This window comes from Oenanthe melanoleuca, chromosome 27 (assembly GCF_029582105.1).
Source record: "Oenanthe melanoleuca isolate GR-GAL-2019-014 chromosome 27, OMel1.0, whole genome shotgun sequence".
NCBI classification, from domain to species: Eukaryota; Metazoa; Chordata; class Aves; order Passeriformes; family Muscicapidae; genus Oenanthe; species Oenanthe melanoleuca.
This window is the reverse complement of record NC_079360.1, coordinates 209025-230388: the sequence shown is the minus strand read 5'-3', so window position 1 is coordinate 230388 and position 21364 is coordinate 209025. Positions and strand designations below refer to the sequence as shown.

Sequence of the window (21364 nt, the reverse complement as noted above, 5' to 3'; positions counted from 1 at the left end):
GTCAGAAAACTTGAGATTTGGAAAAGAAGAAAATAAAGAGCTGGAATTAAAAAGCCAAAATGCTTCATTTCCTTCAGCACAAAATCACAGAATAATTTAGGTTGTTGTATTTTGGGCTTCCCTTCTTCAAACGTACTTGCTGAGAGAATTGGGATTGTTCAGCCCAGAGAAACAAAGCTTCAGAGTGACTTAATTGTGGCTTTGCAGTACCTGAAGGAGCTGACAGGAAAGATGGAGAGAGACTTTTTTACAAAGGCTTGAAGTCAGGGGACAAGGGGGAATGGCTTCCCACTGACAGAGATCAGGGTTAAATGGGATATTGGGAAGAAATTCTTCCCTGTGAAGGTGGAGAGGCCCTGACACAGGGTGCCCAGAACAGCTGTGGCTGCCCCATCTCTGGAAGGGTTTGAGGCCAGGTTGGGCAGGGCTTGGAGCAACCTGGTCTAGTGAAATATGTCCCTGCTCATGGCAGAGAGTCAAATGAGATGGTCTTTAAGATCCCTTCCAACCCCAACAATTCCATGACTCTATGATATCTCCCCACTGAATAACTCCACCTTCCCTCATAGCCCTGTGGACATGGTAACATCCATAATGCAGATTCCAGTTATGCCCTTAGCCAGCGAGGAGCTGCAGGAAGCCCAGGACACACTCTCTGCTCCTACCTGGCTTCTCCTTCAGCAGCCCAGCGACAGGAGCACAGGGAGGCTGCTGGGTCTCTGCAACTCTCTTTGGGTCACTCTGGCGTGGGACATGCCATGCACTCAGCACAGCTTAAATTCTATTTCTGCACTCCCCTTAATCTTGGGTTGAATTTTTGCTTTGTTTTACATGTAAGAGAGGCACAGTGTGAACTCTGTGTGTCTCAGCAGTGCCACCCCGCAGTGGGGCACAGGAGAAGGGGCTGTGTCTGTATGCTTGGTGGAGCATTGAAGGAGGTGATGGGTGATGAGCAGCCATAGAAAGGTAATTTAATCCTCCTTAGCCTCAGCATCCAACCCTGCTGGGAGGGAGGGAGTGAGTTTCATTGCAGTATTGTGGCTACATTTTTTTCAGATCCTGAGATGGAAGGAGTAGGTGAAAGGCAAAGGAGTAATTATTTTTTTTTTATTAGTATTATTATTATTAATTGCCTCCTTTTGGCAAGTCTCTCTGTGCTGACTGGCAGAAGTCAGGGGAGCTTTCTAACACTTTCTTGTTACAGAAGGCACAACCATTGTGGATAATCTGGACTTTGACCTGGTCACAAAGGAGACTCACTTGACCCCCAAGCCATGGGAGGTGTCAAGTCTGGATTCTGTGGATGGAGTCTCTCCAGCTGCCCTTTTGCTGTCACTCCCAAAGTCTGAAATCTCCCTGGAGAGCTTGTCCCAGCTGCTGGCAACACTCCCTGCTCCACTCAAACACTGCCTGGGCACTTCCCTAGGGCACAAAAATGACACCCAGGACCTCAACTCCATCCTGGGCTCCACTGCCAGAAGGGTTCATCTCATCAGCAAAGAAAGCTGGAAGCCTTAGGACAGAGGAAGTTAAGGCTAGGTATCTAAAGTCTTTTACCTTGGAGGAAACCTAGAAGTCTTTGGAAACTAACAGATTAGTTGAAAGCCTTCTGCATGCCTGTACTGGTGCTTGTCAGATGACAAGGATGTGATGTTAACATGAGGCAGTTGATTCCCTTAGAATACTGCAGTGGTTCCCACCCACATGGGATAAACATGGAAGCAAGTCTCTGGTGGTGAGGGACTGATGGCTCCCCCAGCAGTAAAATCACCCTCCCCTGTCTCAGCAGAGTCTAATACCTTATTTTTGTATCTCCAGGTGCCACAGAGGCATCATGCTATGATGGGGATTTCTGCCCCTGCATTTAGTCTAGAGTCTCACTTTTTCCCTTTCTCCAGTTTGTTGCAGATGTTTCTGGATACAAGAGCAGAGACCAAGCTCTTCTCCTACCAGATGGGACACAGAAAGAGTCAACCTTACCTTTTCTGGCTAATGATAAACTGCAGGGAATTGTCCTCCCTAGATACCTAAACAGCACTGCGAAAAATGGGGATGGATCCCCATAGCATAACTTGTCCAGATCTTCTCAAGGCTAGTGGGATCTCTGCTCCCTTTGAGCACTGTGAAAGCAAGACAAGGCTCAGTAACAGCCCTGATCACTCTCCTCCTCTTCAGACCGTAGGAAAAATTACTCGGTCAGCTTCAATTACCAGAGGAATCCTCCATCTCAAAGTATTTGGGAAATGGGTGGAGTTGGCAACTCTGCCCCGGGAGAATCATTTCAGATTATCAGATAAGTTGCCTCTGTGGGATAGAGAGGGAAGTTCCCCTCTCTACTGGGGTATTTGTGCCTTATATAACAACATACACAAAACAGAGAGGCCCCAAGATGAGATTTCCAGAAAAGCTTTATATCTGGTTGCACATCCAGAAGCATCTGCACAGCTGCCATCTTTTCTGCAAAGGCACTGCAGGAAGTGCCACCACGGGCATGTCACCTCTGTGCAGTTTAAACTCCTCAGGTACCAGATTCCTCCAAAGCTGAGGGTGCAGTGGCTCGTGCTGAGTGGGCTGGGCTGTTTCACAAGCCAATGTCGCCCTCTTTTGTCCTCTGGTTGCCACCCAGGGAGCTTAGGGACCGCACCAGCCAGTGTGGGATGGATGGATGGATGGATGTATTGATGGATGGATGGATGGATGGATGGATGGAGACTCCCTCAAGTGTTGCAGAAAGAAGGCCACAGAATTTGGAAAGAAATGGGCACCCTGTGCCTCCCTTTGCATGCTGTGAACAAAATTACAGAACCCCAGAATGGTTTGTAGGGGCCTTTAAAGACCATCCAGTCTCACCCCTGCCATGGGCAGGGGCACCATCCACTGTCCCAGGGTGCTCCAAGTCCCATCCAGCCTGGCCTTGGACACTTGAGGGATCCAGGGGCAGCCACAGCTGTTCTGGGCACCCTGTGCCAGGGCCTCCCCACCCTCACAGGGAAAAATTTCTTACAATAGCCCATCTAACCCTGCTCTCTGTCAGTGGGAAGCCATTCCCCCTTGTCCTGTCACTCTAGGCCCTTGTAAATAGTCTCTCCATCTTTTTTGCAGACTACCCTCAGGTACTGGAAAGGGCCACAATTAGGTCACCCCAGAGCTTCTCATCTCCGGGCTGAACAATCCCAATTCTCTCAGCCTTTCCTTGTACAAGAGGTGTTCTATCCTTCTGATCATCCTGGTGGCCTCCTCAACTTCTCTCCTTCCTCCTTCATCTTCCCTCCCTCTTCCCAGAAGACCAAACAAATAAGTATTTAAAATGGTGCTGAGAAGATGAAACTGGACTCTGATTGGTGGTGCTGAGCAATAGGACAAGAGGCAACAGGCACAAACTGATGCCCAGGAAGTTCCACCTGAACACTAGACTTTTTCACTGTGCAGTGACTAAGTACTTGGAAGAGATTGCCCAGAAGTGTAGAGTTTTCATTGCTGGAGATACTCCAGAACTGTCTGGAGGCAGTCCTGGACAATCCGTTCAAATCCTTTGAACCTGAACCATTAAGCCTCGTTGTAAGAGGTCAAAGGGGAATGGGTTAGGTTTGAAAGAGAGGGTTAGATGGGATATTGAGAAGGAATTCCTCCCCATGAAGATGGGAGGCCCTGGCACAGGTTGCCCAAAGCAGCTGTGGCTGTCTCTGTGAAGCGCAGAAAATAGACTTCACAACCCGTAAAGTTGTGGAGTAGGTACGTATTTTATTCAGCGCTGGACGCAGGGGGAGAGCATCCTCCCAAATCCTGCGTACCTTACATGCTTCTAACCTTCTATTTATCTAGGAAGTACATGCATATTCTAAATTGCCTATACATATTGATTATCTGCCCCGCCTGTTTCCCCGCTTCGTATGGAAATTAGCTGCATATTCATTGCGGCTGCGTAGTTTATTGAGTCAGTGGTCTTCAAACGAGTCTGTGGGCAGAAAACGATGAAGTAAAAGTCTTCCTCACTCGTTGAACTTTTCACCTTGTCTTTCCACGCATGTGCTTGTAGTCTCTTGGTCGCAGACTTTGCACTTTTATGGAGAGGGACACTTTTCTATACTTCAGGGGTCTCTTATCGTGCATTCCTTTCCCTATTTAAGCACACAGTGACTGATACTATATATTATACATCGTGCATTCCTTTCCTTATAAGCACACAGTGACTGGTACTATATATGTTATACTCTTCATTCTATGTAACCCTTAAATCCCCTGTTTCATCTGGATCCCTGAAAGCGTCCAAAGCGAGGCTGGACGAGGCTTGGAGTAACCTGGGCTAGTGGAAGGTGTCCCTGCCATGGCAGGGCCTGGAACAGGATGGTCTTTGGGGTCCTTTCCCACCCAAATCATTCTGGGACTCTGTGCCGTGTACTGTGGAATGACCCTGCTGGAGCAGGAAGGCTTGAGCAGGAAGGCTGGACCAGATGAATCCCCGTGGTCCCTTCCAGCCTGTCCCATTCCGGGAATCCTTGAAATGCAGGATGGACTCCACTAAAGGCCCTTTCGGGCCCCTTTCCCAACACTTTCCTGGGGCAGCGCCCCAGCTGACCGCCCCTGCCACGTGACCGCCGCCCTCAGTCCTCCTTCGGGTAGGGCTGCGCGGGGCCGCTTCCGCTTCCGGTGCTGCCTGGCCCGTCATGGCGGCGCCCAGCGAGGCGCGGGAGCGGCGGCCTTTCGGGCGGCGGCTGCTCACCGACCCAGCCCGGCTTTTCCAGCACAACGCCTGGTGTGTGAGGGCTGCCGCCGCTGCCCGCTCCAGACCCCCGCGAGCCGCCCGGGGTTGTGTTGCCCTGTGGTGGTGCCGCCGCGCGCCTGGCGGTGGGGTGGGGGTGGCCGGGGCGGGCTCGCTGTCGCCTCTCCGATTTGCAGTGTGTGTGGCCAAGCGCTGTGTCATGGGCCACCCCCAACCTGACCGCGGTGGCCGCTCTCCTCTCCGAATGCGCCTCGAGAGACGCCATCAGGGCGCAGGGTGGGCTGAGGGAGCGGTGGATGTAGGGCTGGCGGCCAGAGAGCGGCTGCAGGCCGGGCGGGCACTGCTATCCCCGGCCAGGGCAGTGCCCTATGCGACCGCTGCTCGGGAGTGCCGCTCCCCGGGCGTCCGGAGCCTTCGGAACTGATCTGAGGGCTCCTGAACCTTTGGCATTGATCCCCAGGATAACCTGAACCTTCAGGACTGATCGACAGGGAGTTCTGAGCAGTTCCCACCCGTCCTGAAGTAGTAGCATTTCTCAGGCTCCTGTAGTTGTAGCAATTGTTTTATTGCTGTGGTTAATAAAGGTAAATTACCTGCTGTCAGAAATTCGTAACGTGCCAGTCCTTCAGTGAGGTGAAGGTGTGCCAGGTGCGTGCTTGGAACAGGAGCTCTTTATTTGGACGCAGAAGTTGTTTTAAGTTAAACATCAAATTCTCTTAATTTGCTGGGAACTAAATGTGGTTTGCATTTTTGAGGTAAATAGATCCACTTTTGGTCTCTGACTGCTATACCTTGTTAAGAATCAGGTGTGTTTTATTTGTAATTGAGTAATATATATATGTGTCAGCCTGTCATTCCTTCTGGGACTATTCTATACAACAGGTATGTTACGAAAACATATCCTTAGTTTTCATGTAGAAATTCTTAGTAATCTGTTTTGTCACAAACTTAACATTTAAGCCTTTGTTTTGTGAGTTAAAATCAAAAGACTAATTCCTTCTGAGACACGAACTGGTTCTTGGGCCTTGTCTTCTGCTTTTCATTTACTTGTTTTAATGAAAAAAGGCCAAGTTAATAACTTTAATGACTGCATACCTGTGTGTGTGATTTGAAGTTATTAATATTTCTTAATACTTTAAAGCTTCCTGCATATTTTTCTCATAATTTGATTTAGTTTTAACAGTTACCTTCCAAGTAACCCAACTGCCTTTCTTGTTTTAACTTGAGAAAGACAATGTAGTTTTGTGCTGAGTGCCCTCATGGTTTTAGTAAGGATCGATTCCCTTTAAATTTGATTGAGCATCCAAAATGGGACAGATTTAGGATTCCTTTTGTTTGCAGTTATATTAGTTCCTTCAGGCCTAGGGGCTGCATGTGCTGACTAGGCCGTCGTGCTGGTGCTGGGCTGGAATTGGGGATCACACCTGCACCCCTGTCTATTTGGAGAGCTCTCCAGACCTTTCTCTTTCCCTCTGTCTTTGTCCTACCATGCTTAGCTCTAGTTCATCTTATTTTTCACAACAGGGATAATGTGGAATGGTCAGAAGAGCAGGAAGCCAGTGCCAGGAGTAAAGTTGAAGAGAACAGCTCACAGCTATTGCCACAACATAAACAAGGTACTTTTGGACAGTGTCCTCATGTGCCAGGAATGGAACAGTCTGGCCAGGGCCACATCAGAACACCATCAATTCCACCCTTTCCCCTCTCCCAGTCACTCAGAAGGCATTAACACGTGTTTGATAATGAGACATTGAGGATTAGGAACCTTTCTGCTTTTAATTTACTTCTCTGTCACTCTTCCACCCTCAGTAGTGACAACTCCTGGTTGGGAGGAGTCAGATTGGGTTGAGCTTCTTTGTCGGGTTGTGTAAGTTAAATACTTGCTAGTGTTCATTGTCAACAAACCTCTTTGAGTGTAGAGTTGTTGCCACTGCTTATTTTTGCTCTTTAAAACTTAATTGCTAGTAGCCAGTCTCTTTGCTGGCTTGCTGTGGAGAGAGCCCTGATCCAAGCTGATTTTCTCTTTAAAGGGTCTGATAAAGTACTGTCCATATCTGTCTCTACAGAGTGAACAAACTGCATGAGAACAATATCATCAGAGAAAGAAAAGATATTTTATCTTGATTGGAATCCCTTTGCTGTCATCTGAGGATAAACAAAGTTTTTATTTTATTTGATATAAAGGATATTTGTCAATCCAAAATACAGAGCTTTGTCTCTGAATCAAGCTCAAGGTGCTCAATTCTGCGGTTAAGTCACGGTTGGAGCCCATTCTGAGATTGTTAATAATGCATTTCCTCCACACTTGGTAGGACTTGGTCCAGTCCCTCAAATGATGCTGAAATGGTTATTTTGTGTGATGATGGTCTTGTTATAGCCTGACGAGCTCTAGGGTGGATGTGCTCCTTTTGTTCAAATTAAATCAAATGTGTCACCCATAAGACGATGCTGAGCACTACTGGAACTATTGAGACACTTCCATATAGCTTCCAGTTGTGTTCACAATAGCAAATTTAATTACACCAAAGAGTAACCCTCCTAATTTCTTGGACTGCTAGAAGTATCCAGCAGTTTTTCATTGTGATGCCCATTGTGTTGAGTTCATTTCAAAATCTGGTTAGCATTAAAGGATGCTGTCTCTCATGCTTTGAGAACCTATATACAACTAGGAAAATGTGGAGCAATTTGCTGTTGGAGCAGTTTGTCAGAGCTCTATGATGTATTTCCCAGACTGAACAATGGAGCCCAGTCAAATGTTGATGGTTGCTATTCACTGGGAAGCATGTAGAGACAATGGGATGGCTGGAAAGTAGAGAAAGCAACCCAGGCAGATGTGCCTGAAGGGTCTGGTAGCTTGAGAATCAAGATGATCTAAGGAGGAGAACAAAGGCAGATTATTGGTCATTATGGCTGTATTATTCTGTGGACTTCTTGGGGATGTCAGTATTTGTTCTGAAGAAGAAGGGAAGCTCTGTGAGTATGGAAGATGTCTTCTGGCTGGGAAAAGAAAGAGAAAGACGTCCAAGTTGCTTGATTTCCTTTTGAGGCTCCATAATTAGCCCCCTTCCAAGTCAGGAGGTCCCTGATTCTCTTCCGGTTGTGGTGCACAGTTACTTTTATTTGCTCTTCTTTTGCAGATTGAAGGGGTGAGTATGGGCTTGGCTTTGGGGGTGTGTTTACAAAGGTGAGCAGAAATTCAGCAGTCCTTATCAGGAAAGTCTCTGGAGTATTCTGGCTTGCACAGTGAGGCACTGTGAGCTAATACCCCAAAAAGGGCCTGAAACAAGTATGATGTGAACTTTTCTGGCTTGAAGTCTTACTGAAAAATTAACATGATCATATTTTCGCTTAAATCTGTTCCCTGTATGATCTTTGTCAGCTGGCCCTTGATTTTTTGTATTTATATTGTTACTGATCCTTTATTCAGTGCTTTGAAAACACCAGGCTCCAAGGTAAATGAGCTTTAAATAAAGCTTCCCCACATGTGGTTTGGAGTATAACAGTTTCTTCAAAAGCATCCAACAGAATTTCATACAACTATAACAAAGGAAGAGCAAAAGGTTTCAGTGTACTGTGGCAGAAATATGGGCTATCCAAAATGGCTGGGCTGGAATTTTGTCCCAGCATCTCAGGTAAGCATTCCACTGCAGTCAGGCAGTCATGGGATTCTTGAAGATGAGCAAGAATTTGTATTTTTGTTAGGTAAAAGAGCATTTCAGCCCCAGAAGCCTTGCATATTCCTGCTAGTACATGGGAGAAAGACAGTTCAGGACAGAGTGTGGCAGGGTTTGGATCAATAACACTTCTTCCAGCATCAGCAGTCATTGACTTCTTCCATGCCAATAGTGACCTGTCCTGGCACTGTTGACTGACCTACGGTGAGATCATGGCACAAACGTACTGCTTGTGTCTAATATCAGACATTCAAGTTTCCTTTAGTTTCAGGTTTAAGTACTGGGCTTCTTAAAAGGAGAAAATCCTTGTAGTTGAGGTAGAGAGATTATTTTTATATATAGCTCTTTGTGCTGCAGGGATAGATCCTACTAAAAACAGACGTATGACTGATTAGTGCTTCTTTGTTAAAGCCATTTTTGTCTATATTTGGCTGAGGCTACATATTTTTCCAGGTGTTCTAGGTTCACTTTAGTGTCTCACTTTGAAACAGTTTTATGTTCTTCAGGAAGACTAATAAACAAATATCAGTTCAGCTAATAATGCCCTCCAATCATTGTTATTCAGTAATGCACTTATTGCCATGCAAACGTGGTTGGGGAATTACTTGATATTGGTATGCTATTGGGGTTTCTGGCCGTGGATGCTAATGTCTCTAGGTGATTCCAAGCATAGGATGCTATAATTAGATTGTAATTCCCAGGACAGAGGACTTACCACATTGATGAAGTCACAGTTGCTTGATCTCCCCTAGAAATAGTTCCCCTAGACTGTACTTGAAATCTTTGAAAGTGTGTGGAAATAAGTTTGCAGGTGACTCAAATTTCACTTGGTCATGGCTTTGTAAGAGCTATTCAGCTCCCTGTAATACTCGTCTTGCTCCTGGATGACCTATTTGATGTGAAAATGCTGCTGCTCAAATTAATTCTCTTTGTCTTTAGCCTGTCCACTTTAGCTCTCCACCTTAATCAGTGGTCACTGTTGACTCCCCTCTCTTGATTTAGCTCATAAATGTATGATGCTCTGACACACACAGAACTATGGAAAGCAAAGTTATCTGGACTGGAATGCAGCAAAATGTGGAAAGCATGCTGTCCTGTTACCTGAAGGATTGCATAAATTCTAGCTGAGCTTCCTGCCTGACCTGGAGAGTTGACTAATTTTTCTGTTTCTCCACCTGAAAATAGGAGCAGTGTGTTGGACAGGAGCTTTCAGCTTCAGGCAGCCCTCACAAAATTCCTTAGGAGATGTGCTTAATGTCACCAGGCTCCAAATTAATTGTTCAGTGAACTGAACAAGTTAGTGTTAGAGATGGCAGTAAAACCAGATTACTTCATTACAGTCTCCTTCAAAGAGACTTTTTCTGTTGCCAGCTTCCTTTAAATCCTACCAGAAAACAGAGTTTTCTCTCTTTTCCCTTTTTAAGTCCTAACAAAGTGACTGTAAGGACGTAGACTGAGTGTTTATGTGGGATTGCAAATTTAAATAAAGGTGATTCTCAGTCAATAATCTCACTTATTACAGCAGGTTGGTGCTTAGATATTTGCAGTGATCTCTCACTGTCTGGACTGATTAAATCCTGAGACCTTCTGATTTGATGCTTGGTAATGTTTTTGCTTGTTTTCACAGAGGAATATGAGGTGAATGCTAAGAAATACTGGGATGACTTCTATAAAATCCATGAAAATGGCTTCTTCAAGGACAGGCACTGGCTGTTCACTGAATTTCCTGAGCTGGCACCTAACAGGAACTCAAGCCAAAATGGAGATTCTGTGCATGGATTTAGTAACACAGCAGAATCCAACAATGAAGGGTTGGGAAGCTGTGGAAATGTCCATTGCTCTTTGGAAACCAGGACAGAGAGTCAGTTACACCTGATAAAAAGCCCACCTGGCAGCCACACAGAGAAACTGACTGCACGGGAAGACAGTGAGCTGAATCAGAGTGATGGGGATTACCCAGGATCAACTGCATCTTACCGTATATTAGAGGTAAGAGCTGTAAATCAAAGTCACACATCAAAGCTTTCCTTATGTCAGTGTGACTGGGACATAAAAATGTGTATCACTGTCAAACAGCAAGGGAGCAGATGATTGCCTTCAGTCAGTAAAATGCAAAAATCAGAGGGCAGTTTAAAACTGAACTAAATCTGTTGGGATTCTTTTGGTTCAGACTCTGAATTGGCAGAGCACAAGGACTAAAGAAGTTCTTCCAAGTTTAAAAGTCAACTATTGCTATCAGATGTTCAAACAAGCATTTAAAAGTCATCTTTTGAAGAAGCTGATTCTTCTATTCCGTATAAAGCTTTCCGTGGTGTCCTGGGCAAATTTGGGAGAAAACTTTCAAAGGGGTCTCTCTAGGACACAGATTCAAGCGGCCCCACCCCCTCCTGGTTCAGGAAAAGATTTCCTCTGAGAAAAGTGGAAAAAAACTTGTTTATTAACAAGCAAAGTATTCACAAGCATAAAAAATGGATAATATTAATCAGTAAAACCTCTCGCTGTTCTGAAAAGATGGCAAATTCAGAAAGTTCTTGTCATGGGGTATAGCTCGGCTTACTCAGTCTCTTATCAGTCCCTCTGACACTGGCAAATGTTGCATCCCAGGCCCTGGTGGGCCACACGTGTCAGCTCACAGGTGTTTTTCTGGGTTTTTAGTCCAGAGCAGTGCTGATCATATCCAAGAAAAAGAAAAGCTACACTCCAGGGAACTTTTCTACCTCAGCTAGCTAAAAAAACTAACTAAAAAGTGAAGGAGAGCTCTCTTCCACTGTCTGTGCTGCAGACAGCACAGTCTGTGAGAGGGAATGTGGGGAGGGGAGCAAGTGCAGTTTCTGAAAACACTGCATGCTTCTTTCCCCCTTCACTCTCAGAACCAGTCTTAAAGGTGCAGATCTTAATAGTCAGAATAAATAGAGCAGACGACTGGGGATACAAGAACCATATAGTCACCCTAGGACACCTTGTCTTTTATCTTCTGCGTGTTTGTGCTGACTCCTGTTTGCCTTGGGAAGTATGAAACAAAGCAATGAAGCCAAGGGTCTTGGGTTTGTTCCTTAGGGTCCTTGTGATAATACAGGCTTTGTCCCAGAGAAGTTTTTGGCAGTTAAAAATGTTGGACTGCTGACAGCTGGTTGTGACCTTTTGCTCTGCCACCTCTAGTTCTTCACTGTAGATATTACTGGATTTGTTCAATTCTTAGTATTATATGAAAGTCCTGCCCTTCCAGAGAGAGTTAGTATGAACTGTCTGATTTTTGAATTTAATCTGACACTTTTAAGATTTCCTTAGACTTTGGTGTTCTCAACGTGCCTTTCCTATCTCACTTGAGCATTTTAACTAACATCTGCCACTGCAAACCCTCTGTATTTTTTTCAGCTCAGTCTGTTTCAATTTTACTGATTCTTTAAACATTCAGAGGCCAATTCCCCAAACCCAGATGTGTGAGCCATCATCTCTTCAAATGAGAAGAAGCAGAAGGTGTAATTAGAGTAAAGCAAACTTAACTTCTCTGGAGCTCTGATTTTGTATGGAAGTCAATGTAACTCATCCATGGGCTTTGCCAGTACTTCAGTGACTCATACTGGTTGCTATGCTTGGGATTCCAGCAAAAACAGCTTTCAAAAGAGTAACAATATATAATTTTATTATTAAGATTTTGACAATAACTTGCTTAGTTGTTTCCCACGCATGTAATTCTGTTCCTTAGACCTTTTAACATGCTTGGATCTTGCAGGGACACCTAAGAATGGTCACTGCCATGCTCAGCTTTACTCATGAGTTGCTCTTCATTCCATGGCTTTAGAAAGATGACTGAAAATTATCTGCATGGATGTGCTGAAGGAATTATTTTCACTGTATACATCTGCTCTGTTTATACAGGTTGGCTGTGGGGCTGGGAATACAGTCTTCCCAATTTTACAAACCAACAAGTAAGTAGTGACAAGACAACAGGAAATGGCTTCCTGCTGCCAGAGGGCAGGTATAAATGGGATATTGGAAAGGAATTGTTCCCTGTGAAGGTGGGAAAGCCCTGGCAAGGGTTCCCCAGAGAAGCTGTGGCTGCCCCATTCCTGGAAGTGTTCAAGGCCAGGTTGGACAGCGTTTGGAGCACCTTGGTCTAGTGGAAGGTATCCCTGCCCATGGCAGGGTTGGACTGGATGATCTTTATTGTTCCTCCCAACCCAAACCATTCTGGGATTCTGTGAAATAATTCTCAGTAGGCTGCATGACCTGCATGAGGTACCACCTCTGAAAAACAATTGGAAAAATGTTCCATATGTTCCTAATTTAGACAATCTCAGAGAAAAGCTAAATGCAAATGGTGTCTTTGCCATCTGCAGCTTCAGGTTATTGTGTTTTGAGCTTGGAAGCCTTTGGTTTTAGATCTAGAAGGAAAAGGAAGCAGTACGTTCCATATGAAAATAATGGGTATAAAGGAACAATGGAATCCACCAGATTTTGCACAGAAACTAAAGCCCAGGATTTCTGGGCTTTGTGTGTTTGAAACACTCCTTAATTCCTTGATATAAATGAAGAGTTTCTTTGATTTATTGCAGTGACCCAGGCCTGTTTGTTTATTGCTGTGATTTTTCTACAACAGCTGTGGATCTTGTCCAGGTAATCTCAGTGGTGACTTATGAAAATGTGAGAAGTATTTGGGGCCAGTTGCCCATTAATACAAATCTATCCCAGCTGCCAATGGCTCTCTGTCTGTGCTGGCAGCTTTCTGGTTTTAGCCAGCCCTGGTGCTGACCCTTGCACTGGGAAATCTGGAGCATGAGCCATCAAAGATTGTAGAAATTAGGGAAGTAAAAGTTCTCAAAATGTCACATTTTGCAAAGCACACATTGCAACAAACAAGTCAGCCAGATTTTCTTCCCCTGTGATAGGCAGTACTTTTCTCAATACAGTGTTCTTTTAGCTGAGTAACTTGAAAACAAACTTGAACCTTGAAAACATTCAATGGCTATTTTTTACAGGAATTGAAGCTGGTATTGGTTTGTATGTGTGTTAGTGTCACCACAGTTCTGGGAGCATGGTCTGATTGCTTCTGCATAGGCAGCTGAGGAGGGATCATGTTTATGGATCAGGAGGCTGGGATTTAGTCAAAGGACAAATACCACTAATAAATTTCAGGTCAAGGCAGAACTGAGAATATATGAAGTATCAAATGCAATCAGTCACTTTCTGAGATGAGAGGAGAGCAAAGCACCAGAGTCAGCATCCATTTCCTCCTCTGGATGTGACCAGCACTGTTTGTAGAGGTTTCTGCAATCTGTAGCAGCAGCTTTAGAAAAATATGCAACTTCTAAAAGATGTCTAAATCTGATTTTTAGGACTGATTTTTAATTTTTAACTTTAGACAACCAAGTTTGAATTTTAGGGTATAGGAAATATCTGCTTGTAGGTGAATTGAATATTGATTTCAGTGATGCAGAGAGGTGCCCTGGCACTCTCACTTACGTAAAGGTTTCCAATTTATCTGTATAAATCTTTCACTTCTTACCACTGTAAGTGGAACTCTGACCTTAAAATTGCAATAAACCCTGAATCCAGTTTGGCAGTTTTTTACAGTGCTGATTGTCTGATTGTAACAAGACCAAAGCTCTTTGTAAATCTCCAGTGTGTATTTTTTCACATTTCACACCTATTCCTTTGAGAACAGCTGTGCCTGACTAAGAAGCATACCTGTCACAGAAGTCCAGTGAGGCTGAAACAGGTCTCTGAACACACCTCTTGATAATGTGAAAGTTAAAATACTCCATGTAATACTAATAATCCAAATAGTCCAGCTGATACTGAGATCAGGATCTGCTGCTAATGCTCTTAATTTCTCTCTCTCAAATACAGAACAATGCAGAATATGATACTTCTCGCTGCTTTGCATTTGTCCATGACCTGTGCAATGACCAAAGCCCTTTCCCAATGCCAGAGGAGAGTCTTGACATTGTTATTCTTATCTTTGTCCTCTCAGCAATTCTCCCAGAGAAGTAAGTTTTAATAATTCCTTCTGATTGCAGAAGATAATTCTTCTACAACTGGAGTTCTTTAATGATCTCCTATCAAGGAAAATTAAAGTTTGTTCTGTTTGTGGTCCAGTTTTCCCTAAAGCCTCAGAAAATTAAATTTGCAGGTATTTGCTGTTGCTGTTATAACCAAGGACAGAGGACAGGGTGATTTTAAGTGGCTGCAGATGATTGTTGATGGGCTCACTGTTCTGAGCCCCAGCCACACTGAGCACTCATTTTGGAAAGTATTCTGCTGGATTTTCAGGCTCAGGGTAGTCGAATTTCTCACATGGGAAGTGGCAAGAAGGAAGGGTTGAGGTTCAGAAAAAAGGTAAGAAAAGTGCTGCGGTGTTAGTGTCATAATGGTTACAACCTACACTACTCTCTTTTTTTGTTCCTTTTAGTTTTACTTCACAGCACTTGTCTTCACGTTTGCTTGCTACTTGTGTTACAGAAACCGGTGGAGATCCTTTTGTAATCAGTAAGAGAGAACAGTTAATCCCTGCTGTAGCAGGATGGTATCCTTGTAGGAAATAAAGCAAAATTGGGGAATGTCAAAAAATAGAGGCCAAATAAAATCAACCCGCCTGACTCTGGAAGAGCTCAGAATGCAGCTGGCTTTGGGTAGCTCTTTATATGAAGTTGAAACATGTAGAGCTTTATTCCATCTTTTTGGAAGGAAACAAGCATGATTTCTCAGAGTGTTGAGCGCTCCTGGTTTGTTTTTCTCTCAGGATGCAGTGCATTGTGACCAGACTGAGTCGCCTTCTGAAACCAGGGGGAATGATCTTGTTACGAGATTATGGTCGTTATGATCTCGCCCAACTTCGGTTTAAGAAAGGTATTTCCTTTCCCCTGGGAACTCTTGCCCCATCACTAGTAGATTCTGATTCTCTGGAGCTGTGTCTGCCCTGTTTGGAGGCAGCTCATTAATTCCCCAAAGCACAGTGTGTGCTGGAGAAGGGCCTGTTGTTGGATGGCAATTGTTGGGTTTTTAAGTGATCACTGGTAACTGCATCTGTCTTCCTTTTAGGTCAATGTCTGTCTGATAACTTCTATGTGAGAGGTGATGGCACTAGAGTTTACTTCTTCACACAAGGTAGGAGGCCAGAAACGTGCCTTTGACCATCGAAAAACATCGCTCTGACTCTCGTCACTTCTTGTCCCTGTGCCCTCCAGATTGGCCACTAGATCTTTCCAGCCTCTTTCTTGGAGCACTGTGAAATGTTAAGTATCTCCCTATTAAACAGTGACCTGGGCTTGTCAGCTCCTGGTGCAAGCATGGCATGGTCTATTCCTTAGTGGAAAGTCCTTTAAGAGGAAGACTGGTGTGTTTGCTACCCTGGGAGGGGTGGGATTGAAGGAGCTCTCCTTGTATGTTGGCTGCAGAGGATGGAGGGAGATGGAAGCCACTTAGAAGAGCCTCCCTTAATTTTCCAGCTTTCATGGAAATCAGAAGGGTGTGGTGCAGCATGGAACTGAGGCAGCCCCTCCAGTTCTGCTGCTGCGTGGCGTTAGCAAAAGTTATTCTCCCAGTTTATAACCCGCTGTGCCTCCAGTCCCTCCACTACAGGCATCTGTGCACAATCAGTTCTAGAGCAGTGGCACAACTGAACTGTTCCCCACTGCACGAGTCTTGTTTCGCACAACAAAATTAATGCATGTTTGGTGAACACCTCACAATAGGAAGCATCTGATAAAGGAGCACAAGCTGAGACCTGTCAGGCTTTTCCTACAGAAACTCCAGACAAACCACATGCTCTGGAAGTAAGCTCTGCTGCTCAGTAGGACTGGGGCACTGTGAGACTTAATTTGCTTGGTCAGGAATACCTGCCAATGGAATCGTTGAAGCCTCGAGGGCACTTAGTGCTTTAATTGGGCCCCAACAGGGTGTGTATTTAAGGCGTTTTTTTCCCCCAAATTTAACCTTAATGAATCCCATTCCCCTCCAGCCTAGGCAGCACAGATCTTACTGACACTATTTAAAAGCATAGGTCTGATCCTGTTCTTTGCTCTTGAGGACTCTGAAATTCCTCTGGACAGGGGGAAGGAATGGCTCTGTTCCAGCTTGCCAGAAGATGCTCCTTAATTGATTACTAGAAGCAGTACTCATATTTGAAACTGCTGCTGTTTTCTTTGTCAGGCCTCTGTAGTTCTATATATACTCCAAATAATTGTTTCCTTCTTTGCTAGAAGGATACTTGAGAAACTGTGATGTTAAACTCCCCTAGTAAAGTAGTTAAGTCTTGTTTGATCATTTCCCTTGTCAGGGTGAGGCCGTGGGTTTCCTCTAATGCATCTTTCAGCTTAGCTTAGCCCTCAGTGTGAGCGAGTATCAGTTAAAGGAAAAAAAAAAGCTATGGTCTCCTCAGTCTCCTTCTCTTTGCTTCCAGATGAATTAGATCATCTGTTCACCACAGCTGGGCTGGAGAAAATCCAGAATCTGGTTGATCGGCGATTGCAAGTGAACCGTGGGAAACAGATGACGATGTATCGGGTGTGGATCCAGTGCAAGTACTGCAAACCCACCGCACTTCAGCCATGAGGCATGTAGACTTTAGGCTGAAGCCTCTTTGTCTCCTCCTGGTAACAGGTGTGTGATACAGTTCTGCACACCCAGGACCTCTGTGCCTTGTACCATGCCTGGCATCAGTTCAAGTGAGTTTTGCTAAGGATGAATGCCCTGAGAGTACAGCAAGCAGAATTCTTTTAGAATCACAGAATATACTAAGTTGGGAAGGACCCATGAAGATCAAGCCCATCTCCTATCCCTGCACAGGACACCCCAACAATCCCACCCCATGCCTGAGAGCATCATCCAAACACTCGTTGAATTCTGGAAACCTTGGGGCCGTGACCAATTCCTGAGGAACCTGTTCAGTGCCAAACCACTCTTTGTGGGAAGAACCTTTTCTTGATATCCAGCCTAACCCTCCCTGGACACAGCTCCAGCCATTTCCTCGAGTCCTGTCCCTGGAGTGAAGAGATTGGTTCCTGCCCCTCTGCTGTCCCTTAGGAGGATGTCGAAGATCCCTGTGAAGTCTGATCTCAGTCTCCTCCAGTTGAATAGACCAAGTGCCCTCAGCCACTCCTCATAGAGCTTCTCCTCAAGGCCCTTCACCATTCTCATGGCCCTTCTCTGGTCTCTAGTGGCTTAATGTCTTTTTTATATTGCAGTGCCCAAAACTGCCCCCAGCATTTGAGGTGAGGCTGCCCCAAAGCAGAGGAGAACAATCCCCTTCATGACCAGGAATGCTTTACCTGATGCCCCCAGGACATGGAGTCCCTCCTGGCTGCCAGGGCACTCCTGACTCATGTTCAACTTGCCAGGACTCCCAAGTCCCTTCCTGCAGCTGCTCTCCAGCCTCGGTTGCCCCTCCCCACGTGCAGAATCCAGCACTTTCCTTTGTTGAATTTCCCATGACTGGTGATTGCCCATTTCTCTGATTTGTCAAGGTCTCTCTGCAGGCCCTTTCTGCCCCTGAGACTCACAGCTCCTCCCAGTTTAGTGCAGACAGCAAACTTAGTATTCCTTCAAGTCCTGCACCCAAGTCATTAATGTGGATGTTGAAGAGCACAGGCTTGAGAAGGGAGCCCTGTAAATGTCATGCTACTGGTCCGAGTTTTAAGAATTATTTATGCTTTTAACCTAAGAGATGGTCATGATGTTGTACAGCAGCTGAGCAGGTTGAATAGCAACTTGCTCATACTCTGGATTTTCACATGAAACAGGAGAGCTCTGACCTTATCTCTGTCTTGTGTATTCTTATATTGGAAGCAAACATACAAAGGATAAATCTGCTCTTCTCTGCAACTGCTCACTGATGTGAATCCCTTGGCCAGCTTATCTCATGCAGCTGTTTCCTAGTCATTCAGGTGTGTGCCAATCCGTGAGTTAAAATACATTGATCTGAGGACAGGAACTGAGACTATGCGAGTCTCTCTGTGCCAGCTTTCCCTGAATGCCTTAAGTTGTGAAGATAACCTGTGGAGAAAGTAAATGATGTAGTGCTCTGCTCACTGTCCACAGGAATGTCCTCCCAGCTATTACACAACAGCTGGCAGGGTTCAGGCAGGGTTCAGGTTTTCAAAAATTTACTGCTGATGCCAGTTTTGGAGCACCTTCACAGTGCAGCAGATCAGGAGCAGCTAACAGGACCAGGGTTTATAAACAATTACCTGCTTTTTCTACTGGCTGCAGCTCTCAGGTCACAAACTGCCCTGTCATGGTGATGTGCTAAACCCAAGCAGATGAGACACTTTGTGAAAGTGATCTTTCAGATCAAAAAGATCTGAAATCTGCAGGATGTTTAATTTTTGCACTCATGGTTAATTTCTTAGAGGAAGCAAACACTGTGGCTTTCAGAAGGCATTTCCCTGTGTTTGGCAGCAAATACCTTTTATCTCAGCCTGTTTTCTTCTGGTATTTTTAGGGTGTGGTGAGACAGGTATTAGAATAAGTTTCACGCTTTTCAGTGGTGGCTTGATTCATATAAATCAGGCTTGCAAAAATGTCACATGCTTGTGTGAGCCTGTGCCACCTGCCCATTAACTGAAGAAGAAAAACCTTTGGCTGGTATCTCTTGCCTTATTTTGGTACATGAAGCATCAAGATGTGTTGTGTGTATGCCACTGGCTGAAGCACAGTTCCCTGTATTTTGTTGGCCAGGGACTCCTATTTGGAGCTTGACATAGCCACCTCTAGAGCCACATAGATTATGAAATAACTGCTGTGTTGAACCAGAGGAGAGAGTGTGTGCTAGCTTGAAAACAAACCAACAGGACATCCCAGGTGAGAACCACAATTTAATAGAAAAATTAAAATAAAGGCAGGAAACACTGGCTTAACCTGACAGAGTCGGGATACAACCTGACACCCTGTTGGTCAGGATGTTGGCAGCAATCCGATTAAATGATGACTGCAGTCCTCTTGAGGTGATAGATGTGCTTCTGTTGAAGTAGTGATCCTGTAGAAGGGTCTTCCTCTGAAGGTCCAGTGGTGGCTATGTAGCTCTTCTCCTCTGAGAATCCAGTAGTAAAGCTGCTTGTGGTGTTCCAAACCTCAGATTATATCCAGGTAGGAATGCTTGGTTCCTCCTCCTGGGCGGAGCATTTCACAATGGGATGATGTAATTTTATGAGTCATTCAGTAAGGCCTTGATGGCTGATTAGCAGAGATGTATTCCCCAGAGGGAGTTATCAGGGGTGTGTCATGGAAGTGATAAAGAACACTGCCCAGCCAACTGGGTTTAACATCTTATGAAGATGGTGATGGAATACATACTTCTGGTTACATCCTACATTGCCACAAGGGGTAAAAAGCTAAGGAAATGTCACTGCTGTTTCTGGAGAGCCTTCAGGAGCCCTGGAGAGATGGACCAGAAACACCCTGATTTGGGAAGCATTGAAAGAACAGTACTTGCTGCTGGGCATGAGGCAGCAAGCTAACTTCCATGTCACTGTGTCATCCTGCAGGTATTTCTTGCATATTGCTAGTATTTGTCTACTACCTGAAGGCTTCTGGGTCAGGACGTTTCAGCCTTCCCTGGGAAAGGTAACCCGGGAATCCATTCACACCACACAGGCTGCAGTGGTGGAGCAATGGAAATGCACCATTGCTTTTTTCTTTTAAATAATGTTGAATCAAATCAAATTGGAGAGGGGGAGGGAGGGGGGGACAGGGAATGGGAGTCAAATAGCTGAGAAGATAATTCTTGTTCAGTTGGTGGTAGTGTATTTTCTAAAGGGCCGAGAACTTTTCCAGCATCTACAAATGAAACAGGAGGAGATAAAGCATGTCCCTTCTGAAGCACTTCTGGCTTCTGCTGCACACAAGCCTGACCCCCCCCCAGAAGCTCTGCAGTTGCTGCTAAACCTACGAAATCTGGTTCCCTGGCAAGGCTGAGGCCTCAGGTAAGGTCTAGGCAAAACACAGCTCAAGTCCTCTAGGACCAGGTGAACAAGCTGAAGTCTCCTCAGCTTATCCAGGCACAGAGTCAGGCTTAGCAAGAGCTGTGTGTGAGCATTGGACCTGACAGGACTTGTGTAACCACCTCAGTGACAGACTCAGGTGCTACTGGGGCCTCAAGCAGTTTCTTGGGGTACTTTCCCTCTTGGTCCCTGACCCCTGGGATAGCTTTATCTCCCTGTGTAGTCTCCGACACTAGCCCAGCTATTAGGGCTGGAGGCTTCTCTTAACTTGGCAATTTTATGCAGAAAGAAAATCTGACCCGATTGTTTAGGAACTAAATAACACTAGAAAACAACAAACAGCAAGTTTAACAATTTGTACTGAACGAACTGGGAAAGATGGTGCAGAGAGGCTTGTTCCATGCACAAGGGCAAATGGACAAAAAGCAGGTGTTAGGGCATGGCAGGGGTATTTATAAACTAGGAGGAGGGGAGGAATTAGGGTGGAGTTTAGGGAGGGGGGTCCAATAAAGAAAGGCAATTAGGAATATTAAAATGGTTGCAGCAAAAAGAAACCAATGATAAGGGAAACAGAGAACTTTCTGGCAATGATGAACATACTGGAACTGGAGGATTCTGGGGGTGGTTTTTAACTCGCCTCTATTGCAAGGGTTTTCCCATGGCCTTAAGCTGTGGTCCTCCACTTCTATTGGAGCTAATCCCAACATTCCTGCAAGAAAAATTATTGAGGTACACAATCAGCGTAATTAGTGTGAATTAAAGTGATATTAATCATCCAAAGGTTTGTAAGCAGTGCAGAAAAATATGTTTTTAATTATAAACGTGATTTATGTAAAGTTGATGGACTCACCTTTAAATTCTAACTCCTGATTTAGAGAAAATGAAGGCTTATTTGTTTGTGCTTTCAAGGCTGTATCCCAGTTGCTTGATTTTAACTTGGGCTTCAAGCAAAAGCTTGCAGCCCTGTGAGCCTGGAGCCACTGAAGTGGCTCTTTGCCTTTCTTAGCTCATAGTTCTGCCTGGAGTATTTA

At 45.0% G+C, this 21364-nt stretch overlaps 1 protein-coding gene across 1 annotated transcript; it reads left to right on the top strand.

Annotated features, from left to right (window-relative positions):
- Positions 1-4317: 4317 nt before the first annotated feature.
- Positions 4318-18150, top strand: LOC130264280 (tRNA N(3)-methylcytidine methyltransferase METTL2-like). The gene is made up of 9 exons (XM_056512336.1): positions 4318-4753; positions 6245-6336; positions 10022-10383; positions 12274-12323; positions 12951-13011; positions 14245-14384; positions 15137-15243; positions 15436-15501; positions 16796-18150. Exons 1-9 carry the CDS (start codon positions 4665-4667, stop codon positions 16945-16947), a joined length of 1119 nt encoding a protein of 372 aa, XP_056368311.1. The 5' UTR covers positions 4318-4664; the 3' UTR covers positions 16948-18150.
- The last annotated feature ends 3214 nt before the right edge of the window (positions 18151-21364 follow it).

Coding starts and splice junctions, on each gene's coding strand:
- LOC130264280 (XM_056512336.1), top strand. CDS start 4,665: ATGGCGGCGCCCAGCGAGGCGCGGGAGCGGCGGCCTTTCGGGCGGCGG. Junction 4,754..6,244: donor CTTTTCCAGCACAACGCCTG/GTGTGTGAGGGC, acceptor TTTTCACAACAG/GGATAATGTGGAATGGTCAG. Junction 10,384..12,273: donor CATCTTACCGTATATTAGAG/GTAAGAGCTGTA, acceptor CTGTTTATACAG/GTTGGCTGTGGGGCTGGGAA.